Here is a 26,056-nt window from a genome sequence, read left to right on the forward strand (position 1 = left end):
ATGTGGAAAGCCTCGGCCGGCCACACCGTGTCCATCACCCAGGACGACGCGGGAGCCGACGACTGGGAAACCGACCCTGATTTCGTGGTACAAGTCACCAGTCCGCCTGCCTTTCACGTCTCCCGGAGTGGATTTCCCCAGGGTTTGGGTGCGGGTGGGCGGGTGGACGGGTGGGTGGTTGTCTTACAATCCAGGCTGTGGGGTGCACTCGTCATTTATTTTTCTTTTCAGAATGACGTAAGTGAAAAAGAGCAGCGATGGGGGGCCAAAACCGTCCAGGGGTCTGGGCACCAGGAGCACATCAAGTAAGAGACTTTCTCGGTATTTGTGTGACAGTGATGTTCTGAAAGATGAAGATGAGGCAGGGATAAGAGATAAGGTCGTGGCTTCATATGGTGGAATTGCTTTTGTTTTGTTTTGTGACTCGATTTTTTATTTTATTTTATTTTTTGCAGCATTGTTCTTTGTATGTACGTATGTATGTTTTGGCTGCACTGGGTCTTTGTCGCTGCATGCTGTGACTCGATATTTATACAGTAGGTGAATGTAAGACCTGATGCGTACATCTACGTGTTTGTGTACGTGTATGTATATGGACGTGCTCCGTAACTTAAAAAGTCCCATCGCAAATGACTTCCGTGCTTCCAGTTCTAGAGTCTGTTTTTCAATATTGTGGTTTTCATCGAGGAACACAGTTACCTAAGCTCTTCTCTCTGCTGATGGGAGGTTTCTAAAGCGTGGATGTCTTTGAATACCTTAGACCATAAACACCCTTCTTTAATTTTTATCATTTTGTTATACTTTTATTATTTTATTGTCATCAGTTGGATGCCACGAGCTGAATTCTAAGCGTTGTGTTCTCATAAAAGCCTCAAATAGGAGAGCTGCTTGAAGCGTGTCATTGTCTGACTCGGCACTGTCGAAACTGGCCACCTCTGGGGCAGCTTGTTTTCCTGTCGGGAGGTGTAGATAAAGGGACCTTTTAGAATGTGCTCAGTCTGTGCCAGCTTCAGAGTGTGTGCTCCCGTGCCCTGGTTGTGAAGGTGTCCTCACGGACTGCTGACCCGCTTTGGTCACTGGCAGAGAGCTGGTCTTGCTTGGCCCTAGGATCTTTGCGGTAAAATGAAGCTGTTCTTGGCTGAGAGAGACTCAGTAGATCGTCCCGAAAAGGAGGTGAAGTCTGCAGCTCAGGCGTTTTAGACACCAGTGTTCCTCCCTCCCTGAGTCGCTGAGCCCACCCTCTCCCCACAAGCCCCTGAAGAAGGGCCTGGGACCGGCTGGAGGAGGTGGTGCCAGGGGCTGACTTGGGTCACCCGCTGTGGGGTTAGGCTGCCTTCTGACTTGATGCCATCTGGGCCTCTCATCTCTTCTGTTCCCCGTGGCTTCAGAACATGTTGGGGAGGGCGGGTTGGAGGAGAAAGGAGCTCTCTCATCAGGCAGCCTCTGGGTGGGTAGAGCTCAGAGAGCACACAGGGACAGGACGGCTGTTGGTCCTTCCGTGTTCTTGGGAGGCTGGTCTTCCTCCCGTGCTCGTCAGGGGGTCGGGAGGTGGCCAGGCCTGGTTGGTTTTGTAGCCGAACTTCGGGGATTGTTGTCCAGGTGTTGAGGTGTGGACATGTTGTCCCTTGGGCAGAGAGGAACCGGATCAGGTGGCCGCCGTGTTGCTGTGGGTCTCCCGACGGAGACAGCTGCAGAGGCTTCCTGGCCTGCCCGGTTTTGGCCACATCTTGTGATCTGTCCCACTGTTCCCAGTGTTTAAAGTATAAGTGGCGCTCACATTGTAAATTCTGCAAACCCCTCACTTCACCTTTGAATGAAAAGCAGGAGTGCTCCAAGGAAAGAGCAACCGTCTAAGTGTTTTGCGTCTCTGGGCTTCTGTCCTAGGGCTGCCTGGGGTGCGGGGCTGTTGACTCTGCTTTTCCCCTCTGCCTCTGGGGACGTTTACAGAACTAGCTCTCCCAAGTCAGGTGTCTGATAAACCCTGAGGAGCTTTTCCCCTTATGGGAGAAAGTCCACATTTCAGCACAGCTGTGTGTGTGTGTGTGTGTGTGTGTGTGTGTGTGTGTGTGTGTGTGTGTGTGTGTGTGTGTGTGTGTGTTGCGGGGGGGGTTTGGGATGACTCACTGTGAATTCAGATTAGTTTCTTTTTTCTGTTAACTTGCATCTGAGAACTGCCGAAGTTGGGGGACCAGCTGGTGGAACAGTAAAGCAAGCACAAGGGAGACAGGAACTGGGGAGCCACCGACTAGTGAAACCTTGCAGATCTGCCGAGATGACACGTCCTGTCCTCGTCTGTCCCACTGGAAAACGAGGACGCACGTCTGTCTGACCGGTTTCTTCCTGTTTGATCTCTTCCCCCCAAGCATACACAAGCTGAGAGAGAATGTGTTTCAAGAACACCAGACCCTCAAGGAGAAGGAGCTCGAAACGGGACCCAAAGCCTCACACGGCTACGGAGGGAAGTTTGGTGTGGAGCAGGACAGAATGGACAGAGTAAGTGCCCGGCCACGTCGCGGTGGGTCCTGGCGTGTCTGACCTCACCATGGTCGGCAGAGTGGTCACTCAGGAGCCTCCCCCGTAGATGAAAAGTTGGGAGTCTACTTGTTGAGGACGGATTTGCCAGAAGTAATCCTCTCTCCATTGACCTTACCTGCGAAGGGCTCCCGTTTATGGAAGGTCTTTTAAGATGCTTAGTTGCTGGGGAGTGGGTGGTGTGTCGGGAGCCCCAGAGCGGGAGATCAGGTTCTGCCAGAGGCCGCTCTGTGACCAGGATGGAGGCCTGGAAGTGGCCTGACCGCGGGTGTGGTCGCCACCCTGGCGGTTCAGCCTGCGGCCTGAATGCTACCCACCTGCAGACCGGAGCCGAGTCTGCGGGCCTTGGTTCACGTCAAGGGTGGAAATTCAGCCGCCAGGTGTGCTGTCGTCCTTCCCACATTTAGTGAACTTCAGAGAGGACCCTGGCCCCCGGCGTCATGCCACTGCCCACCAGGCTGGGGGCAGGTCCAAGTCGGTGGAGACTGAAGCTGTTAACGGTGCGGCAGCCTTTGCTGGCACTAGAGAAGGGACTGGGTCAGCTGGCGGGGCTGGTGTCCGCCCTGCAGAGAGGATGGTAGACCGTAGCGTGTTTGCAGTGAAGCAGGTCTGCAGTCTTTAGACGTCCCCGGAGAGGTAGGTTTTTCCCAGGCTGGTAATGCGAGATGTCTGCCTTTATTCTGTGCAGAGGTATCAACTGGGTTGGGTTCTGGGCTGTAATTCCACCCCTGTCCCCCTTGTGCCTGGATCGGACTCGGCATCTGAGCTGGGCCTGGGATGACGCGGCTGTGTCACCACAGAGCGGATACATGGGGACCTGTGGGCACCCCAAGCCAGGTCCGAAGTGAGCCTGGAGACGGAGTCTGTGAAGGGCAGGCTGCAGGAGAGAGACAGGGATGCCCCCAGTGACCCCGTCACTCCCAGAGATGTCTGGACAGCACACAGGGGCGTGGGGAGCAGAAATCATCTTTGGATCCTAGAAAGTGTGGTGGCTTTTAGGAGCACAGACGGGCAAAATCCCTATGTTTTTCGGGCAATGAAAGCATCACGTAGGTAGAAGCCTTTCCCACCTAACAGAGTCCAGGCTCTCAGGGTTGCGGGGAGTGAAAGCAGAGAGCCGTTCAGTGTAACCTGGGTCCCCAGCTCTGGGTCGGGAAACCTGCTGGGGAGAGCGTTGCAGATGCGCCGGGAGCCCTGGATGAGGGCAGTGAGACAGTGGTTCGGGCTGCTGCCGGACTGCCCTGTGCGGGCTGAGCCTCGTCACCCCGGCACCTGTGGCCCACGCCCCTCAGCTCCTGCAGGCTTCCTGCCGGCCCGCGGCTGCCTCTCACCGTGCTTTGTGCTGCCCTCTGTCAGCGTCACTCCTGCGTTGTGCTGTCCTTCCCGTCGAGGCCTGGACAAGCTGTCCTCGCCTCGTGCTGGGCCTGGCACCGTGAAGGCGCTCAGCGGACGGTGTGTGAGTGCCTGAAGCCATGTGTTGACGGCACCCGGGCGGCTCAGGGAACCGAGCTCTCACTCCAGCCGGCGGTTCCCCTCAGGTGGATCCAGCGGGGAGCGCCGCGGTCGGTGGGTGCTTCCTCCCCTGCACCTCCCTGCACACCTGGCAGCTCGTGGGAGTGCCACTGGACCAGCCTGTCATCAGAAATCACTAAGGTTCCAAACCGAAACAAGTAACCCTGAAGCTATTTGTAACTTGTCCTTTCCAGAAATTGAAAAAGAGCCCTGAGATCTGCGTGTTGAGACTGTGTGATAGAGACTTCCAGAAAAAAACACATCTTGGGCAGGCACCTACTTGTGAGAGGATTGTGGACTGGGAAGGTGCAGCAGCCATCGGGATCCCATGTGCGCTGTGGTCTGAGCATCTCCCACGCCTCTTGCGGGGCTCACGGGGGCCGTGGTCCACGATGCAGGTTTTGTTCCTCGCCAGGCACATGTCGGGACCAGTGTACATTCCTGCTTTTGGCAGCGCTCTGCCCGGTGCTGACTGTTCGATAATAAATACTGTCTTGTCAACGTAAGGTCAAGGGCAGTTTGAGGGATAAATCTGTTTTGATCAAAAAGTTGGAAAAATTAATAAGCTGTCACCTGCCGTATTTTCAGAGCAGTGTCCTTAGAACTTCTTTGTGATGAAGAATCAAGTTGGGGAGTCCTCTCTGCGTGCTGCTGCCTCCGTGTTACTCTGCTGACGTTCTCTGGGTGAGACCCAGAAGCTGCGGGTGTGTGGTCTCTGCCGCAGAGGTTTTCTGGGGCTGCGGTGCCGTGGATCTGCTGTTAGCTACAGGCATCGGAACCAACCCGGAAAGGACAGAAAGCAACAGCTCCAGACTTTAAAGTAGAACCTACTTTGCTCCCTGGGCTGTGGAAAGAATGCACACTCCGAGTGGCCTGCAGAGTTCTCAGTTGTGGCAGTGACTCTGCAGTGGTTGGATCCCAAACGCAGCTGCTGAAGTGGTAGATGAACAGGAAGGGGGTCCACGGTGCGCTAGCGGGTCCCTCACTGCAGGAGGGCCCGAGGCGGGGTGGCTCACTGGAGTAATAGTTAACTGGGGTTTGGGTGTGCCTTCTTGCCCCGCGCTGGGTCACGTGGCAGGCACGCGTCCTGTGTCCTCGATGTCCGCCAAGGGGTCCGTGACCACTGTCCATCCTGCTGAGGGAGCCTGGGACCCTGGTGCCGAGCACTGAGGGTCAGGGGCCTGGGAGGCTGGAGCAGGACGGGGGCCGCTCAGAATTTGGGGAGTGTTTTCAGCCTCGCGGCCGCCATGGGCTCTCAGGCAGCTCCCGAACTAGCTGCGTTGTCGAGACACAGAGGCAGCCGTAGACGTTCTGTGTGTGCATAGAGGTGGTATGCTCCAAAAAGCTTTATTTACAAAAAGCCTCAGTGCCGGGCGTGGGCCCTGGGCCATGGTTCGCTGACCCCACCGTGGGAAACGCCGCGGGAACCCTGGGGAGGACTGCTTGTTCGGCACGTGACCTTGAGAGGATGTCACCAAACTCCCTTCCTGCCCGTCTGTGGGGCTGATAATGTGCTGACGGGCCCACTCCGCTCCCGGACAGGCTGGGCGCACAGTGGCTCTTGACTCTGAACGTGAGGCGTGACTCCAGCACACCTGTCTGTGTCTGCATTTGTTAGCAAAATGCATGTTCTGTCCTGATTCCTGGGTCCTGTGGAGTGAAGATGTCCTGTTTGAGTAGGGTGATGGTTGCCAGCGGTCTTCCCGGAACTGGGTCTCAGGAGTCATGTTGCAGGCTGCTGGCTCTGTGGTTTCCGGATGGGGCCTGGCCTCCTGGCTCTTCATGCCCAGTCATGTGAGAAGCCCCCCATTGTGGCCGGGCTTCTTGGGCAGCTTCCGGGGAGGCCGATAACGGAGAGAGTTCGGGGAACACCTGACCGGTGGCCATGGCTTGCGATGCCCCCCCGGGAGGCAGCTTCCCCCAGGCTAACTTCCACGTTGAGTGGTTTCAATTAGGGTCACCCACCCTGACCACAGGTGCGGGCTGCCCCCTTAGACCCCGCATGGGGGGCGGGCAATGTGGTGATACCGGCGGGTGTCTGACACTTTATTTTTGCCACCTGTTCCAGTCAGCTGTCGGCCATGAGTATCAGTCGAAGCTTTCCAAGCACTGCTCGCAGGTCGACTCCGTCCGGGGGTTTGGAGGCAAGTTTGGCGTCCAGGTGGACAGAGTTGATCAGGTGAGTGAAGCATCCTGGGCAGCTGGCGCCCGGGGAGGGCAAGGAGCCAGTCCTCATAGGTCAGAGCCCACTGCCAGGTGTGTGTGCTCCGGGCCTCTTGACTCCGTGGGACTGCAGGGTGGGTGTCCTGACCACAGGGCCCCCCTTTCCGGTTGCTTTGAGATGATTGGCCCTTTAAGAGGCGAGAACAGGGACTTCCCCGGGCGGTGCAGTGGTTAGGACTCTGTACTCACTGCCAGGGGCCCGGGTTCGATCCCTGGTCGGGGAACTAGGATCCCACAGGCCGTGTGGCCAAACAGACAAACAGAAGAACAGTCAAGTGTAAGGGTTTTTTTTTTACTGATTGCTGTAGAAACCCCCATGTTCGTATCTACTCATCGGATGACCCCGGGACAGCCTTAGATTTGTCCAGGGATGCCAGCGGGGACTGTTTACACCCACTGTCCCTGCCTGGACGTCACTGTGACAGGGATCCCCCAAGGGTGTTCAGAGCGGACTGGCAGAGTGCCTCCCGCCTCCCGCGCTGTGCTGAGCATCCGGTTGCTGCCCCGCTGTTCTCGAGTCCCTGGCTCAGGGCCGTCAGCCCCTTTGTTTTATGTCGTAGCGTTGCGAGCCTGGGCTTGGGGGTTAGGCCTGGCTGTGTGTGGCCACGGTCCCACGTTTGCCCTTCCCCCGGGCTGCGTGCGTGGTGCCCGCCTCAGCGCCGGGCCTTGTTCTGCTGTTCGTGTGGCTCTTGGGGAGCCCATTTGAGAAGCGGGCTGATGGGAGTCGGCCCAGGTCGGTGTCCTGTGGCTGAGCTCGCTCCGAGGGGGTCGGCCACCGGGGGGAGGCAGGGAGGGACAGGCCGCTATGCTCGCAGCTTGGCCTGGGCAGGCCCCCCCCCCCCCCCCCCCGCCGGCTTCTGTGAGCATTTTATGGGTTACGAATTCAAAACAGCAGGGCTTTGGGTGTTAATGGCTTAGGAAATCAAAGATCAAAAGATAACATGGTTCATGTTTTTTAAAGTGTCCTATGCATCGTGGATCCAGGCATTTAAAACTGCATTTCCCTTTTCTCTGTGACTGCAGTCTGCTGTGGGCTTTGAGTACCAGGGGAAAACTGAGAAACACGCCTCGCAGAAAGGTGAGATGGGAAAGACCCTGGTGATGGGAAGGCAGCCCGCCTGCTTTTGAAGGGCAGGAGCACGTTGTCACTCGAGGCCTCTTCCTGGGGGCAGGGGCGTCGCCATGGGCAGTTCGCTGCTGTCCCCTTCAGGTGTCTGGTCTTCTGGGTGTGGTGTGACAGCGGGGTCCCTGCCACGCAGCCCACGAAGTGCTGGCATCTCGTGTCCCTGTGCCACCTCCCGTGTGGCAGCAGACGCTGCTTCCCCTCATCCGTGCAGCGTTGCCCCCGAACAGTTCCCTCTGTGACTTGGTTGGCAAAACTAACTTTCCCCTGAGAATGGCAACAGAGCCGTTAAATTACTGACATTTTCAGCGTGTATGTGCGTCTTTTAACACGGCGTAGGCTAATCTTTATGAGGTAGTGCTCCCTGGTAAAGCCTTTCTGTAAATGAAAGCCTGTGGGATCCTCATTCCCTGACCAGGGATCAGACCTGTGCCCCCTGCAGTGGACGCGTGGAGTCTTAAACACTGGACCGCCAGGGAAGTCCCTTGAGGTTTTTTTTTTTTGCGGTACGCGGGCCTCTCACTATTGTGGCCTCTCCCGTCGCGGAGCACAGCCTCCGGACGCGCAGGCTCAGCGGCCATGGCTCGTGGGCCCAGCCGCTCCGCGGCACGTGGAATCTTCCCGGACCGTCACCTGCATCGGCAGGCGGACTCTCAACCACTGCATCACCAGGGAAGTCCCCTTGAGGTGTTTTTTGCAAGCTTGTTTACTTCTGCCTCTTGCGGGTCATCCGATGACCCAGGGAAGTAGCTTGGCCTGGGAGTGCTCTAGGCCCCACCGGTCCACCCAGCCCACCTGGCTCGATGTGTTGGAGGGGTCGGGTCTTTTCTAGAAAGACCCGTGCAGCTGCCTAGCTGTCTTTATACACTGACCTTTATTTGAGCGGTTACTTCCCAAAGTGGGCCTGCAGCTCACCTCTGCCCTTCAGTAGTCGAAGGGGACCAGACTGCAGAGGCACATAGACGCGTCCAGCGTCACCCGTGTGTAGCAGCGGGTAGCTTGTTGTACATTTTAAGATGCGTGCTTGACCTCCTGGTGCGTCTTGCTTCGTCTGACCAAGGTGGCACTTGGCCTGACACACTTTCCTGACCGCTGCCCTGTCTCCCCAGACTACTCGAGCGGTTTCGGTGGCAAGTACGGCGTGCAGTCTGACCGCGTGGACAAGAGCGCCGTGGGCTTCGACTATCAGAGCAAGACGGAGAAGCACGAGTCGCAGAGAGGTGGGCTGCAGCGGCGCCCTGCTGACCGTCAGGCACCCCGGGCCCCGTTGTTTCTCATGCATTCACCGACACACACCCAGGGGACTTCTCCCTGATGCAAATCGGTTTATGTTATATTTATATAATTTTTCTAACTTCAAGTGTTTGGATGTCCCCGTTACTTTCTGGACGGGGTAGGTGGTTTGTCGTATTTCTTTTTCTTTAAAGATTCATTTATTTGTCCATTTTGTTTATTTTTGGCTGCGTCAGGTCTTAGTTGTGGCACGTGAGCTCTTCGTTGTGGTGCGCGGGCTTCTCTCCAGTTGTGGCGTTTGGGTTTTCTCTTCTCCAGATGTGGCGCGCAGGCTCCAGGGCACCTGGGCTCTGTAGTTTGCGGCACAAGGACTCTAGTTGAGGCACACGAGCTTAGTTGACCCGCGGCTTGTGGGATCTTAGCTCACTGACCAGGGATTGAACCCACGTCCCCTGCGTTGTAAGGCAGATTCTTTACCACTGGACCACCAAGGAAGTCGCGGTTTGTCGTAATTTTGATGATGGCTGAGTCCTCTATTCCGTGGTCCAGTTAACTGTTCCTCTCTGGAATGTGGAATTTAGGTTATTTCCAATTTTTGATGTTAAAAATTGCCTACAGGGACTTCCCTGGTGGAGTGGTTAAGAACCTGCCTGCCAGTGCAGGGGACACGGGTTCGAGCCCTGGTCCGGGAAGATCCCACGTGCCACGGAGCAGCTAAACCTGTGCGCTACAGCTACTGAGCCTGCGCTCTAGAGCCCACGAGGCACAACTACTGAGCCCGCACGCCTAGAGCCCGTGCTCTGCAACAAGAGAAGCCACTGCAAGGAGAAGCCCGCGCACCGCAACCAAGAGTAGCCCCCGCTTGCCACAACTAGAGAAAACCTGCACGCAGCAACAAAGACCCAACCTGAAGTAAACCCCAAGACCCGAAAATAAAATAAGTAAATTCATTAAAAAAAAAAAAAAAATTGATTGCAGTGAATATTCTGTTACATACATAAGTGATTATTTAAAAGAATAAATTCCTAGCAATGGAGTTGCTGGGTCAAAAGACGTTGAATTTAAAATTTTGATAGATCCTTCTAGGTTGTCCTTAGAAGCCATCCTGAGTTGCCTTTCACTGTGATGTAAGTGATCAGTTACGGCCCTCTGCCCTGAGGTGTGTGTTTATGGAGCTTGACTTAAAGATTCAACCCCCGCTGCAGAGCTCCTGATCTGTTGGTGGTTCTGCATCCCTTGTTTTGTTTGTCCTGCACATGTAAATTATTTGAACATTGGCCAGCGTATAAACTGAGAGCTCACGTACTTTTTAAAACCCCAGATTTTTTTAAGAAACAAAAATGAAAGCCATCACTGGAAACCCCACTGGCTTGGCATTTCCCCAGGGGGATGGCCATTGGGCCTGAGGGGCTCCTGTTTGCTGAGGGCGGTGCTTCCCTTACACCTGGCAGGGCCTGCCTGCCCTGAGGCTGCTGGGCCTGCTGCATGGGGTTCCTTGAAACTCTGCCTTCTCTCTCTGCTAGGCACACACCTGTACTCCTTTGCACTGTATGCCCACTGCCAGCCAGCACCTGCTGTTGGATCCTGTTCATTTTTACCAGATTTTCTGCCCGAGATGCCCTTGATGAAGAATAAATACGCCTTTGGGCAGTCGGGGAGCAGAGGCCGAAGTGCCGGGAGCAGCCCTAGGCGTTCCGGGAAGGGATTTGATCTCTGCGTGCGTTCTACTCTGTTAATGTGTCCGTGATGGAGTCATGCCTTAGTGTAAAGATAGCAATTTAGTATAATAATAACTTAGCTTTGAGTTGAACTGACATTTCTGGAAGGTAGTCCGTGTTTATCCTGTTCCTTTGGCGGTGCCCCCGGCACAGCTCTGCTAGCTTTGGTTAGGAGGTAGGGTGACCCTCCAAGAGCTTCGCCCTGTGGCTCACCCTGAGTTCAGAAACGTTATGTCACCCGTTGTCTCATGCTGTCTTTTGGGGTGAAGCAGAGGCGCGACAGCTGTTCGTCTGCTCTGTTTGCCGCACTTTGTAGTCCGTCATTACGTACAAATAACCCTCTGAATGTTTCCTACGTAAGTGATCTTAGAGTGAGCCGCGGAGACTTCAGGTTTGCTTTTTTAAATTGAGTGATCAAAATACTTCCTTAAAGACTGCTGAAACCCACAGCGTGCCCGTTGACCTTGTGACTGGTTTATGAACAGTACTTTTCTTGTTTTCAGATTACTCCAGAGGTTTTGGTGGCAAGTATGGTATCGACAAGGACAAGGTGGATAAGAGCGCGGTCGGCTTTGAGTATCAAGGCAAAACCGAGAAGCACGAGTCTCAGAAAGGTGGCTTCAGTTTTACCTTATTGTCCAGCTAGCAGCTATTAACGTGATAGGTGATAACCAGAACAGAAATGGAAAAACAGAACGTAACCGGGAACAGTTAGGGTGGATGTCTCTTTCTGTTAAACATTGAACTGTAAAACAGAAAATCCAAAAACAGCCGTTAACTAAGAAATCCAGTCCTTAGACCTCCTTTAGCTTGAACACTGCAGCGGCGTGGCTTGTAGCAGGGGCCACGTGTCGCACGTCTGTGTAAGTGGTGAGACCCAATGGCGCGTCAGTGCTGTGACACTGCATGCTTCGCGGGTTCCTGTAGGGGGTCCCGTCAGTGTTAATCCGTGGTGCGGAGATGGTAGATGAGGTTATTTTCCTGACACACTACGAGGCGGTCCTCTTAATGAATGTCATCTGAAGTTTCACCAAAGGTCAGGAAGAGAAAGGATGGTTTAGTGAATTGTGTATGTTGAACTTCACGGAAAACCTGCTTTCTCCCTGTTATGCAGGCTGCCCATTAATACTCGATTATGGCCTTTTATTGTCTACGCAGACTACGTGAAAGGCTTTGGAGGGAAGTTTGGTGTGCAGACAGACAGACAGGACAAGTGTGCCCTTGGCTGGGATCACCAGGAGAAGCTGCATCTGCACGAATCCCAGAAAGGTGCGTTCACGCTGTGCTCGCCGCGAGGCCTTCGAGAAGCCCATTTCTGTTTACAGGCCCACGTGTGCCTGGCCTCACGGTACTTGTGTCGCGGTGCTGTCCTATCTTCAGTGGGGGAGGCGTCCTCTGTCCCCACGGCTTTGGAAGGACCCCTTTGCCCGTAGTGATTCCCCCTTCCCCCCGGGGGGCTGCGGTTGGGCGGGGCAGGGCGCCTGTGCTCGCCTGGGCCCGGAAGCCCCAGCCGATGCGGCAGTGTTCCTGAGGGACTGCTGCCTGCCGCTCCGGGCGGCCACAGGGGCGGCACGGTGGTCCCGGCCCGAGAGGCGCCCCGTCCCTGGGAGTGTGGCCGCCGGGGCCCCGGGCTTGCAGCCAGCGCGGTGGGGAGCGGGGCTGCCGCGTGGCTGTGGGGTGGGCCGTGTGTGTAACGTGTCTCTTTCTTCAAGTGAGCAGAGACGCGTGCTCTTGTCTGCAGCGTGGGCGGGGCCCTGCAGAGAGTCCCGGAGCACGGAGCAGCTTTTCCGAATCGGCTCAAATACAGTTGCTAACCTGCTTTCGGGCCTGGGCCGCGTGTTCAGACGTTGTCTGTCCTTTAACCTTTTGAGCCCTTTGTGACTATTGGTGAGACTGGGAGCTGGCTCTGTCGTCCCCAAGCTCGGCGCAGCCCTTGTTTCCTCCAGGCGATGTGTTTGAGTCTAACCAAACTTGTGTTTCCTCTCGGTTGTTTTCTCCACTGTCACCTGTGGATTTTCAGATTATAAGACTGGTTTCGGAGGCAGATTTGGTGTTCAGTCCGAGAGGCAGGACCCCTGTGCTGTGGGCTTTGATTACAAGGAGAGACTGGCCAAGCACGAGTCCCAGCAAGGCACAGTTGCTCCCCGGCTCCCCCCAGCCCCGCCCAGTGCCGCCACTTCTAGCACAGACTTCAGGGCTCAGCCTCCGAGTCACCCGCTGTCACCTGCAGGGGCACCTGGGCACTTCCAGCCCAGTGCTGTGCCGGAGCGGAATTCACTCGCACCCTTTCTTCCCTGTTGACTTTTTTCTCTCCCGTCACCGTTGGGGTTTGTGTCTGGTCAAAGGTGGCGTGAGGTGCAGGTCACTCCAACCCCGTGGCGTGCCTCGCTCCTGGAGTGGGCTGTCTGGTCTCCCGGCGGCCTTCCGCAGCAGTGCTTGCTGTTGCCGGGACTCCTGTGAGTGTCGCGTAGGCCGCCTCCCTGCCTCCGACACCGGGAGAAACGTGTCTGGTTCGGCCCGATCACTGGCCTTGGACCAGGGGCGTGGGGCAGGCGTGTCCACGTGGTTTCTGTGTCTCATTTGTGGTGCTGTTTTTCTGGTTTTTGCTAGTTTTTTTGATGACACCATCTCTGTGTGACTCCTTCACACAGAACCAGACAGTACGTACGCAAAACTGGAACTCGACAGGAGCTTTCTGGGTGCATATGTTGGGAGTCCAGATGGCAAATGTGCTTTTGCTCTGAGCAGTTATCTAATGTCTGTCAAAATTCAGGCTTGATCATTAGAACCGGGACACACAGTTGGCAAAGAGTCGTGTCCTCACTTTACGGGGCTGAGTTTAGGCGCTCGGCCCCAGCGTTAAGGGAGGAATCCCCTCCGGCTGACCCGGCAGACGCGTGGACGTGGCGTTGACACTGCGCGGCAGTGTGAGTGCCACGTGGACCTGTGTTGCCGCAGCATAAGTATTTGGCTGGTAGAAGTTCCGGGAAACTTTTTCTCTTTTAAAAAAGCAAGAGAAAAAAAATAAGTAAAACGAGAGAATCCCTGCACTTGAGCCTCTTTTTAGCACTCAGTAGAGCAGGAGTGCAGAGCAGAGACTGTGCTAGGAGGTGGCGCCCTGCCTGCCACCCGCACCCCTGTCCCCCGGGAGCACGCGGGGAGCATGCCACACCTCTTTCCTGCCTCTCACCTGCCTGCTACCGAGCACCACGGGTAGAAGCCCAACTCGCAAGCGAAGGCTCATCGTTCCGCGTTCTCGTTCTGTTGCTCTGGGCGCATTTTCTCGGGCTCTTTCTGGACCTGTTTGCACGCCCCTGCTGCGGGCAGCTGGCGGACCTCAGCCCGAGAGTAAGTGCTGTGCTGTCACATTGCAGACTACTCCAGAGGCTTCGGTGGGAAATACGGGGTGCAGAAGGACCGGATGGATAAGGTGAGTGCTTCACGTCCAGGGCTCGGTGTTTTCTGAGAGGATCGGGCGTCTGATGCTCTTGGCGGGCAGGTGGCTGTTCCCTGGGTGGTCTCTGGTCTCTGGTCTCTGGTGGGCGCCTGGCGCGTGTTTGCAGAAGCGCGAACGTTTCAGGCAGGCGTGTGTCATCACCGTGGCGGTGCCATTAGCTGACACACGTGCCGGGCTTCGTCCCCTGTGTCAGGGGTGTCCTCTCCTGGACCCCTCGAGGCCACGCTGTGAGGCAGTTGCTGTCCCTGTCACGTATTGGGGGCGGCGGGGTCCCTGGCCAGGCAGGCGCAGCGCTGGGCCGCCGTCGCGAACGCCTCCCAGACACGTGGCTGTGACCGTACTTGGCAGTGAACCCATCTGGAAACCGAGCTCTTTGGTCACGCTGGCCGCGTCGCGGGGCCTGCCGTCTTGGGGAAGGCGGATCCAGAAGGTGCGCGTCACCGCAGGGGGTCCCCAGAGGCAGGGTGACACGGCTGCGCGGCTCCACGCTCTGCTCTCCCTGGGGTGCTCTAGTCCAGCTGGTCCCTCCTGCTTGGTTTCAGAGTCTCAGCGCGTCAGGTGGTTGGGTTTCTGGTCTAAATTCCAACTGCGTCAGAGGAGCAGACCCACGAGCTGCATGCTGAGCGGTCCTCGCTGGGGATTGGGAGTGGTCTGTCTCCCATCGGTTCAGCTGGACCGATGTTAAGGCTGCCCTGCCCGGTCGGTAGTCTGGCCGCCAGGGCCCGTCCCTGTGGAGTTCCCCTTCCATCAGGCTCCCAGCTGTACCCCTCGGGGGACCCCATCACGTGACCGTGTGTGGGCCCTGGGAGCGAGCGGCAGGGCACAGGGCTCTGGCCGCGGGGCCGGGAGTGTCCTGAGGGGGTGCGAGTCTGAGCTCGGCTTTGCGGGTGGTGGGAGCTCGCCAGGGAGGACGGGGCCAGTGTGTGTGTGGGCGTGGGGACGGGGACACCGAGGACCTGGCGGGCCTGCGGTCGGTGTTGTGGCAGATACAGAAGGTCTGAGAGAAGCCAGACGGGGCCTGCTGCAGGGGGGCAGGTGGTGAGTGGCTGGTCACGACCCACTTCAGGGAGCCCTGCGGACCCCCGGTGAGGTTTTGTGTTTCGTCAGATGGGTTCTGAGCGGCCCTGCAAGGGTTTGACAGGCAAATGACGTGAATAGGACATGCACCAAGCAGCCTCCCTGCCCCGGGGTGGAGAGTGGATCGCGGGGGAAGCAGCAAGGCTGTGGCCCCGGTTAGGAGGCGGCTTCAGCACTTTTATCGGGGTGCTTCTGGCTCGGCCTGGGGATGGCGGCGGAGGGAGAGAGATGCTTCCTTGAGGCAGCGTGGGTGCTGAAGCCCCTGCGCTTAAGGGGTGAGGAGGAGGGCCTCCCGGGTGGATGGTGGGGCTGTCTGCTGAGCACAGGAGCTTGGGGGGAGGGGCACGTCTGGTTGGGCTGCCAGGTGGCGCAGGTAGTTCGGATGGAGGGGGTGGGGGGGTGCCTGCAGACGGAGGTGGAGTTGGGGAGCCTGCAGAGCGGCGAGGGGGCCATGGGCCACTCCTGTGGGATGGCAGTGGGCAGGCTGGTCAGAGGAGACTGGGCAGGGCACCTGGCGAGGTGCGGGGAGCCCACAGGGTCCACTGGTGCTGGTCTGAGGGTGGAGAGTTGTGAGGGGGGCAGGGGCCGTCTCTGCCCTGAGGCGCTGCTGGGGACATCCTGTCTGGGGACATCCTGTCTGGGCGAGCCAGCTGGTGGCACTTGGAGTCTGGCAGGGGTCTGGGCTGTGGGAGGGAGGGAGCCGTGGCATTGGCACGTTTGGGCCATGATCGGGGAGAGCTGGGTGCTGGTCAGCTGAGGGGATGGTTCTGTTTTAAGGTGGGAGGAGCCCAGGCCATAGAGAGGGAGGTGCAGGGAGACCCTGGGGCGTGGGGTGGGGGTGCGCGGGGTGCCCCTGCGGCCAGCTAGTGGTCTGTGCTGTGCGCTTGGGAAGCCCGGGGCTTAGAAGGGTGAGGCACCTGCCCAGGTCTCAGCCTTGGGGGCAGCATGAGATCATCCCTGGGGATAGGCGGCGCAGGGACTCAGGTCTGACGTGGTCCCCGTGGGTGGTGGAAGCAGGTGCGCGGTTTCCGGCAGGTGAGCCCCAGGAGAGGCCGAGCCCTTGAGTTGGTCAGGCTGGACGGTGGGGAGCGGGGAGCTGGGTCCAGGTGGAGGAGGGTGGCCAGCAGGAGAGGGGAAGGCTGTAGTTGGTGGGCGGGTCTTGGTGACGGGGGGTGCAGTGTGGTGGGGACCCCGCAGCTGGAAACTAGAGGCTTGGGGTCGTGGTGTTTGCCAGAAGCCTGGGGGCGAAGGCAGAGAGGTGGCTCTGAGCATCGTGCTGGAGAGTTGGCCGGACGGGACGGGCAGCGGGTGTGCAGGAGCCACGGCCCGGAAGCTGGGGGGGCGCTGACCCCTTCCCCGCCGAGGCCGCAGGGCGGGCAGGAGCCTTGTGGGAGAGCCGGTGGGGGCGGGGCCTTAGAGGTTGTTCTGGAAAGAGATGGGGAGGTTTGGAGAGCAGAGGAGGGGGGTGGTCTGGGCAGCCGAGCAGCTTCCTCGGAGGTGGAGGAGGCAGGAGAAGGGGGCTTTGACGGGAGCGTCGGGGCTGGCCCCCAGGCGTGCCGACCAGGGCCCGTGGGTCGCCGCCGCCCTCGCGGAGCTGCCTGCGCCTGGGCTTGGCGCGGGCCGTGCGCACTTCCCGCAGCTGCTCGCGGCCGGCCTCAGGGTCAGCCGGCCACGGGCTTCCTCCCGCGCTCCTTTGTCACGGTTCCTGTGTCAAGAAAGCAGTGACCGTCCTGAGCCCCTGGCGTGTTTCCCTGGGAGGCATTTGTGCCCGGCGGCCAGTGCCGCCCTGAGCTGTCAGTCCGTGCCCGTGTCAGCCTTTACGTGGACGGTTGTCGCTGTCCTTTTAGTCTCACAGAGTTGGGTCCCTACAGAACCAAACTAGAGTCGCACTTACTGGGAGAGGTGGACGATCGGGGGGCCTTTGTACGTCCCAGGGTCCTCTCCCAGCACGGCAGAGGCTTTTGGGCTCCCCTGCAAATTCTGTCCGTGGCGAGAGTGTGGGAGGAACACGTGCTTGGTTTATGGTTGTGAAGTGGAGGCACGTGGTAGGGTTTTTGGTTTTTCTGCTTTTTTGAGCAATTTGCTCAAATTTGAGAGGAAGGTGCAGAGATTTCCCGTATACTCCCTACCTCCCCTCCCCCAGCCAGTGGTCCATTTGTTACGATCTGTGAACCTACATTGAGCCTACATCGTAGGTACCCAGCGCTGAGGTCGGCTTTAGGGTTCTGTCCTGGCATGGTACATTCTGCCGGTTTGCACAGGCGTGTAGTGACTCGTATCTACCACTGTCGATTCCTACACAGTAGTTTCACTGCCCTAAACATCCTGGCCCTGCCCATTCACCCCCCACTCCCCATAGGTGTGTTTCTTCTCTGACTCTGACCCGTATGGTCACCAGCCAATGTGTTATCAACACACTTTTCATTCCTCTGTTAGTGTGCAGAACAGGTGGATATGAAATCTTTGGGCTCTCTGGTTGGTTCTTTTGGAAGATCTGGGGCAGGCCTCTGTGCAGGGAGAGGAAAGGAAGAAAGAAAAATGCATTCCTGATCTCCCCTTTCCTGTCTTGGTAGAACGCTTCCACCTTTGAGGACGTTGCCACGGTGGCCTCCACTTATCAGAAGACTGTCCCTGTCGAAGCAGGTAAGTCCTAGCAGACCCCCTGACAGCACCGTGGTTTTTCCCGGGAGAAATTCCACGCTGTGTGGTGTCCCCAGGACAGTGCTGAAGGGGGAACGGAGCTTCGGCAGGAGCAGAAGACGCATTGACGGAGACCGTGGTCGATCTGTGTATTTTGGGGACAGCAGTTGATTACCCGTTTGACGCTGTTCATTCCTGCAGAGGTTCAGAGGCACCTTTCAGACACGGGCGTTGCAGCTCTCTGGAGGCGGGGATCTGTTTTGGGGGGTGCTTTCCAAAGCAGAGCTAGGTTAACTGCACGTCCTCAAGGGCCCTGGGAGGTTCCTGCGGAACCTGCCGCTGCCCCGGCCGTGGCATGTCTGAGCAGCATGTCACCGCGTCCGCATGAGTTCAGGCAGCCCTCTCCTTCCTCACTCGCGGGCTGCTCGCAACCCGCCCTCCCGGTGCCTGCTGCGTGCGTGCGTGCGTGCGTGGGCCTCCTGCGGTCCTGGTGTCTGCTGGGGAGCCGGTAAACGTGGGCCAGCCTGAGAGAACATCGTTTAGTTGGGGGAATTATCACACGTGATAGAAGTGGTCAGTTAAACGCAGCAAGTGGAGACGACCATTTATTTCTTGTGGATGCCCTGTGGGCCAACAGTCCACACACTCTGGTCTCAGGACACTGGCAGAAATTGCTGAGGCCCCAAAGAACTTTTGTTTACATGGGTTATGTTTTCTGATCTTTACTGTGTTAGAATTAAAACAGAGGCGAGAAGAATTTACCATTTTATTAATTCACTTAAACATTTAAAAGCAGTGAAACTATCACTTATTAGCATAATACTTTTTATGAAAAAAAGAACTACATTTTCAAAACCAGAAAGTGCAGGAGTAGCATTTCTTTGAATTAAGGTATAGTTAGTTGATTTACAATATTAGTTTCAGATGTACAACCTAGTGATTCAGAAGTTTCAGAGATTATCCTCCGTTTACAGTTATTATACGATATTGGCTAGGTTCCAGGGTAGCGTTGTGTTACGTTTCTGTGGAATCTCCTCAGTGTCGGCCCGCTGAGCTCTCTTAGCTGCTTCTCACTCCTTCAGTCTCTCGTGACACGTTAGGGTGGTGAAGAAAATCTGGACTCCCCAGATAAGCAGTGGGAAAAGGGAAGAGTGTTCTACTGGCCGTTCCGGTCGTATTCTCTGTGCCCCAGTCCAGCAGGGAGCCGTCCAGTGGTTTTCTTAAAGGCTGGTCTCTCTTGCTCAGCAAGGCTTTGTGACATCTCGTCAGGGTCATTGGAGAGTATCGATCACCGAGTCACGCTGATCTTCCACACCCTGGCACCTTTCATTATACAGCGCCCCCCAGGTCACGTCCGGTAACGGTATCAACCTCGTCGCGGAGTCTCTGAGTAAAACCGGGAAGTTGTCGTACTCATGGCAGTGGACACGGATTTTCCAAAATTCTGATTTTGCTTGAAAGCTTGAGTTTTCCTACTGACAACAAATACTGTAGTTGTTTTTTAACAGGATAGGCTCAGCTCGTTCCTTTCGGAGAAAGGGTCTGGCACGTACCCAAACGGCATAACCGTAGTTTGTCCCTTCCAGGAAAATGATGTTCCAGGAAAAAATCAGTGCGGCCTGCATCTCAGATAGTTGCACGTGTTTTCCCTGGAGGCCCCGCGGCACGTCCACAGGGGCAGTCGCAGTGGGCTCCGCCCTCCCATTTTGTCACACAAAATGTTAAAAGGGTTGAGATCTGCTCACAGTCAGTACTTTCTACTGTTTTATCAAGGGCATCCTTAGGGGGATTTTCTTGCCTTGCGAGTGTCTGGTGGTGAAGAATACAGTGGTGTTTGGAATGTAAGAGCATTGCAGATGCAGGGCTATGCCGTCCTCCCGCTGTGGGTACAGCACACGCAACGGTGAAGGCCGTTCCTGGTGGGGAACTGAGCCGGCAGCCGAGGGGGCGCATCGCCCTCAGCTGGGGTGCCTGCTTCCCGAGGGACAGGCCGCCCTGGCGCGGGCCCGGTCCGGGGGAGATGGTGGTGCCCTGAGTAAATCTCTCCTTCCTCTGCAGTGAGCAGCAAAACCAGTGACATCAGAGCGAATTTTGAAAACCTGGCGAGGGAGAAGGAGCACGAGGACAGGCGGCAGGCGGAGGCGGAGCGGGCGCAGAGGACGGCGCGCAGGCAGCTGGACGTGAGTGCGGGCGGCGCCCGGGCCCCCTCGCGTGCGCGGGGCCGTGTGTCTGGCTCGTTCCTGCATCTGCTGCAGAAGGTGGCCAGCAGAAAGCGTTTGAACTCGCGCCGAAGGCTGTGCTCTCGGGAACTTAGCCTTCAGCCACACAGACGATCCGGTCTCTTGCCACCAGACACGAGACGGTCGATGTGCCCCGGCTCGAGCCGTGCTGCTCCAGCGCTGGGCGACTGCGGGCCTGTCCTCCCCCGTCGGGCTGGCGGCCCCCGTGCCCTTGGCCCAGCCCCCGTCCACACATCTCCCCCTCAGTCTGTTCCCACCCGTCACCCTTGGGAACCCGCTGTCCCCTTGGGTGGCAGGTTGAGGACACAGAAGGAATCCCCGTGAAGGAGGCCGTCTGCTGGCTCTTGTAGCCCTCGCTTCTGGAGCTCGGGTCGGCAGGTGTTTCTGTGATTCTTTACAAACTGTCTTTGCGCTGGAGAAGGTGCGAGCTGTGAGGGGTGAGCAGGAGGGTGTGGACTCGCTCCTTACTAAAACTCTGTAGCTGGACTGACGTCTGATGGCCCGGGTCCCCCTCCGCCACCTAGCAGCCGCGCGGCCGGACGCGGATCAGCGCACCGTCCCGCGGCCCACGTTCTTGCCCGTGAAACGGGTGTGGGGGCGCCACGACTCGGGTGGCTAGGATAGGAAGTCGAATCTGAAATAACGCGTGTGTTGTTTTGTAGATCGTAAAGCTCTATTTAAACCTAAGGACATTTCCTCCTCAAATCAGTGGTCAGGGCTCTGAAGAGCCCGTCGAGGCAGTTAACATGCGACGGGCAGGAAACGCTGGGGCCGGGAATTAAATAAGCCCTGATAACACGTTTTTATCACACGTGGTGAAGTTGGGATGATAGCAAACGTGTATAATGACCACGTACCGTTCCTTAATTGTCAGAAACTCTAAAGCTGTCTCTCCTTCAAGTTGTTAGTTAGGCGCTTGTAAGTTTTTCTTTGTTGCGGACACACACGTGCACACTAGGAGGCATTTTTTCCGATAACTTGGTCTCGTTTTCACATAACGCCTTCCTCGTTTTATGGTTTGGAATTGGACCCCTGCGGTCTGAAAGCTGCAGAAGGGCTGGAGGGCTTGAGAAGAAGGAGACTCTCGGTCGCTGTTGTCCAGCCCCTCTGCCTTTGAGGTTCTCTCGCCGTCCCTTCCGCCGTGTTGTCCCTCGCTGTGTCCAGCCCCTGCCAGCCTCTCCCCGCCCGCCTGTCCCCTGAGTGGCTCCCATCGATCGGCATGGTACCGCTCGCACCAGAGCCCTCTGGGTTGTGAGGCGCTCTCCTGGGGCAGGACACGGCCCGCACACGTCCGAGCGCTCCCTGTGGCAGGCGGGGCGGCCACGGATGCTCGACCCGCACATTCTCGGGAGCGAGCGTGCCCCCGAGAAGGAACGTCTCTGTTCCCCGCCAGATTGGGGTGTGGAGGGGGGCCGTCACGGGTCCTCGTGCCACTGCGTGGTGGGCGGCAGGCCCGGGTCTCCAGAAGCCCACGCTCAGCCCGGCCTAGGCCTGGCCCCTTCGGGGAATCATGCTGCCTCAGGGATTTAACTCGTGGGCGAGCTGCCAGCGCCGTGAGGACTCGTGACCGTCCTGCTGGTGCGGGTCAGGCAAAGCCACACTGGGGTCCAGAGCCGCGTGGTCTCCGGAGGGGGTGGTTTCCAGTGGGCAGTGCCGCCGCCGGCTGTCGGGCAGCCTGGCAGAGCAGGCGGGGAGCGGGTGGGGACGGTGCGGCTCCTGCGTCTGCTGCTCCCGTCCTGTCCCTGGGCGAGCGACTTCCCTCCCCGGGCCGTCAGGTTCCTGATCAGTGGTGTGGAGAAGGTCCACCTCACAGGTGTCAGCACCGGTTTCCCGGGGCCGCGTGCCGTGGCTTAGGACGGCGCACGGTTACCGCCTCACAGGCTGGAGGCCGGAAGGCCTGGGAGGGGTGACGGGGCTGCTTCCTTCTGGAGGCTGCAGAGGGGAATCGCGTCCTTGCCTTTTTCAGCTTCTAGAGTCCCCCCTCCCCTCCCCCCCGCCCCCGCCTTGGCTTGTGGCCCCTTCCAAGCTCTGCTTTGACCGTCTGTCTCCCGCTTGTAAGGACCTGTGATGACACTGGGTCCACCCGGGTAATCCAGGGTCACCTCCTGTCTCGGGTCCTTACCTTGGTCACGTCTGCAGCCTCTTGCCCTGTAAGGGCACACATTCACAGGACTTTGGGGGTTGGGATGTCAGCATCTGTCCACCGCTGTCCATCCTGGGGCCTCCCCCAGATTCACGTCCGTCCTACGTGCAAAATCCCTTCGCTCCGTTAGAAGGTCCCCGGAGGTCTCAATCCGTTACAGCATACAGCATCAGCTTGGAGCCCAGGTGACGGTGTGCGGATCAGGTGTGCGGGGGGCACTGCCGCCTCTGGCTGGTTCCGTCAGCCCTGGGGGCAGGACTGCGTGGGCCACCAGGGCCGTGTCTTGAGAGAAGACTTGACCGTATGACCTTGGCTGCAGAGCAGACGCTCCCTTGGCGTCTCTGCGCCCTGCCTCTGCTCCGTGTTGCCGCTCCTTCAGCGGCGGCAGCAGTCGCGGGGAGGCCTGCCGACGTGCTGACTGCTGCTGTCTCTGCATTCCAGGAGCAAGCCCGGGCCCAGAAGCCCACGCCCCCCGCGTCGCCCACGCCCCAGCCGGCCCAGGAGAGGCTGCCTTCGAGCCCCGTCCGAGAGGTTGGTGCTTTCATCCGCTTTGCCCATGAGTCTCTGATGCCCTGGAGACGCCCTTCCCAGCTCAGCACTCTGTGGATGGGGTCCCTCCCTGCGCTGCTCGGTGCCCCGAGGGCAGCCCTCCTGAGTGCGGGGGCCGCTCGCTGCCTCGGCTTCCCCGCCGGCCTTCTCACCCGCCCGCTAGCCCCGCTGCGCTCTCCTAAGTCAGCCTCCAAGGGTCAGCCGGTGCCCGGGTCTTTCCCTCACCCACTCCCTGCTGCCCTCGACCCGGACCACACCCCCTTCCAGGACCCTCGTCCCCGCCCGGCCGCCGCCCCGCGGCCCTCCTCCCTTGGCCTCTCTCGAGCACCATGTTCTCCGGAAACTCTGTCCTTGGCCCTTCCTCCTCAGTCTTCAGTCCCCAGGACCTGCGCCTTTGACCCCTGGGTCACTGAGCCGCCTGCCCCCCTCCCCACGGCCGGGTCTCCACAGGCTCTGCGGGCCCCCTTCCCAGAGCAGCTCGGACCCTGCCGTCCACACCCACCCCCGGCCCAGCCCGAGTCCCCTCTGTCCCACTGTCCCTTTCACCTGGACGTCACCACTTAGAGCTCACTGAGTCACAAGGGACTGAAACTGGCTCAACTCGGCTGGGGCCTAAAGGGGCTGAGGGTGTGGGAGCACCGTGGGCGGGCCTGGGCCTCGGGGACCCCTCTGCCTGGCGGGTGTGGCAGGTATGGCGGGTGCGGTGTTAGGACCTGTCATCCTGTGCAAAGGGGGCCCCTGCGCATCCGCCCGTCGGGGCCTACTGCTGTGCCCGTCACTAGCGGCTGGTCCTTCGAGAAGGCTGGAATGAGACGTCCTGGGTGGGGCAGGGAGCCCTGCCCAACCACGTGACGGGTGGGGGGGCTGCTGCGGGAAGATAGGAGGTTAGGGTGTTGCTGGCGGATGTGTGCAGTGTCCCTGCAGCACCATCTGGCCCCTCACCCTCCGGTCTGTTCCCTTCACCTCCAGGGGCAATTGCTAGTAGGAGTCCGTCACCTCCTTGTTTAGCCCTGGAGTGGGGCCCGGTGCCCGGCCCAGGTGGAGCCCTGCCCTGTGGCCTCTGGAGTAGCGCTCCCGGCCTGCCGCACCCCTCTGTCACCCTCTGTGGGAAGCTGAGGCCTGACCACCGGCTCTCCCTGGGGCTCTCCGTGTGCACCTTCCTTTTCTGACCCGCGAGGGTGCCCTCAGGTGGACCCTGGTCGGAAACGCTGGTTGAAGCCGCTGTTGGTGGTGGATGGTTGGGAACTGGGGTCGCGGCGCAGGTGGCTGTCAGCAGAGCGCTCTTGATGTCCTCTTGCATGGGACTTGTTGGTCACTTCCTCGCCTCACCTCCACGGAGGGTTCGGTGAGGATGGAACCCGCCACCCGCAGGCTCAGCTGCCCTAGCCAGTGGGATGGGGTGATGCCGTGGAGCTGCCGGCAGAGGCCCGGGAGGGCTGGGACCCAAAGAGGAAACGGGCCAGACCTTCCCCAGGAAAGTGGGGCTCTCGCAGCTGGCAGGTCTTTGGTGACGGCAGGACTCAGGGTATCGGGGGTGTGAAGACGGGCTTGTGAAGGGGAGCCTGGCTCTCGGCACTGCGGGACCTGTTAGGGCCCAGGCGTCCGCGGGGTGTGAGCAGGTGACGCCTCCCCGTCCCCGTGTCTGTCTCGTCTCAGCCGGGACCGAGAGTGGTCCGCGTGTCTCTCTTGGCCGTGTGGCCGTGGCCGTGACCCGGCACGGGCCACGGGAACCGTCTCCTTGACTCTCCCCAGGCCGCGGCTCCGTTCCAGGCCGAGTCGAGCCACACCGGTGAGCCTGAGCCGGTGTACAGCACGGAGGCCACCGAGTACCGGGAGGCCTATGCCCCGGAGGCCGTCTACGAAAGCACGGAGGCCCCGGGCCACTACCAAGCAGGTACACGGGTTTCCTGCATTCCACTCCCCTCTGCTTCTGTTCCCCTGCTGGCCGACCTGCCCCACCTCTGCCATGCTTGCGGGGCTCCTGTCCTCCTGCTGCGGGCCCCGGACCCCAGGGGGCTTGGCCTGGCCTCTCGGGGGGTTCCAGGAGATCCCTGCTTGTGCTCAGGGTGCTGAGAGGGCTGGGCTTGGAGGAAGGGGCTCTTGCTGTTGTTGTATCAGAGTAGAAGCTCGTGAGGTCTTCAGGAAGCCAGAGTACGTTGAGGTCTCTGAAGAGGGAGATTTCTGCGCACTCTGAAGATCTTATGGATGGATGAACACTCAAATTGGTCTTTGATTTCTAGAGACGAGGTTTCCTTTAATGTGTTTGGACAGATTTAACACAAGCCCGTTCTCCCACTTGGAGTGACGTGAAAATCAGTATCAGAATCTCCACCAGGGCAGGGCTCTCACCTTCCCTGAGCGCAGCGTGAGGTGTGATCAGCCGTCTGCTGCTTGCCATTCATTTGTTCATGACATGACCTTTCCTAGAAATAGTACTCAATCTTTAAAATGTAAAAAATGACGCCCTGAAAACTGTCAGTGCTTCTATCGAGATCATTACACGTGGATTCGCTCCTTGGAGCCGATTCCTCCCCTGGGAGAAGGAGCCCGACGGCCCACGGCGCACCCTCCCGATTCACGCTCGGCACCCCTGCAGCGTCCTCTCCTGATTGGCTCCTCCACCCGGACCTGAGGAAGGGGCGTCTGACGGGAGTGAGAGTGGAGCTCTGCTTCCCTCTCAGACCCTGTTCTGGTTTATTCTAGAGGAGGGTACCTACAGCGAATATGAGAACGATCTTGGAATCACAGCCATCGCCCTCTACGACTACCAGGCTGGTGAGACACCGCCCCGAGGGCTGGAAATGGTGGTGGCGGGGCTTCCAGGCGTTCGTCTCTTCAAAGTCTGACTCTCAGAGCGTTATTTACGATTTTTAAAAAGAATTTATTTTGGAACAATTTCAGGGTTATAGAAAAGTTGCAGATACAGTCCAAGGAATTCCTGTATCTCCCTCAACCACACTTCATCTGCTCTGGGTTAGGGTTTTGTTCGAAGGGCTCTGCCCTGTCTCTGTGTCCGCACCTGTGTGTGCAAAGCCCCCTTCACAGAGTAGGGGAGACAGCGAACCCTCCACCCCCAGGACCCTGCACCCCCGTGGAGCCTCAGTGGGTGGCTGCCAGCTCGAGGGGCTGCTGGAGGCTTTTCCTCTGGTGGCTGAGCAGGGAACGCCGAGTGTGACCGCTGCCCTCCCTCTGTGCCCTCCTCCCTAGCGGGCGATGATGAGATCTCCTTCGACCCCGACGACATCATCACCAACATCGAGATGATTGACGATGGCTGGTGGCGCGGGCTGTGCAAGGGCAGGTATGGGCTCTTCCCCGCCAACTACGTGGAGCTGAGGCAGTAGGTAGCTGGCCACGCCCTCGCCGTCTGTGGCCACGCCCGCCTTCCGGTGTTTTCTTCAGGGTGCCGAGGGGAGTGTGCACTGCTTTTATATTTAACACTTTGCTGATGCTTTAGAAAATGTTTACGCCACAGAACTTGCTAATATATTGTAATCATGCTCCTTGGAGGACTCGGTGATTGTTTTTATGCATTTAATTTTTTTTTTTTTTTTTTTTTTTTTTTGCCAAATCAACTGTTCCCTGGAGCCACTTCGGGGACCTTTGGTC

The 26,056-nt window shown here is 58.3% G+C and overlaps 1 protein-coding gene across 2 annotated transcripts; it reads left to right on the top strand.

Annotated features, from left to right (window-relative positions):
• On the top strand, positions 1-25,791 carry CTTN (cortactin). 2 transcript variants are annotated; one of them, XM_065881426.1, is made up of 16 exons: positions 1-87; positions 232-305; positions 2,364-2,493; positions 6,113-6,223; positions 7,291-7,345; positions 8,500-8,610; positions 10,845-10,955; positions 11,500-11,610; positions 12,362-12,472; positions 13,716-13,771; positions 17,449-17,518; positions 19,574-19,695; positions 22,340-22,429; positions 24,200-24,341; positions 25,151-25,222; positions 25,655-25,791. In XM_065881426.1, exons 1-16 carry the CDS (start codon positions 1-3, stop codon positions 25,789-25,791), a joined length of 1,590 nt encoding a protein of 529 aa, XP_065737498.1. The 2 variants fall into 2 exon arrangements, with proteins under 2 accessions (XP_065737498.1, XP_065737499.1); XM_065881427.1 differs by lacking the exon at positions 12,362-12,472.
• Positions 25,792-26,056: the final 265 nt, after the last annotated feature.

Source organism: Phocoena phocoena, chromosome 8 (assembly GCF_963924675.1).
Source record: "Phocoena phocoena chromosome 8, mPhoPho1.1, whole genome shotgun sequence".
Lineage (NCBI taxonomy): Eukaryota > Metazoa > Chordata > Mammalia > Artiodactyla > Phocoenidae > Phocoena > Phocoena phocoena.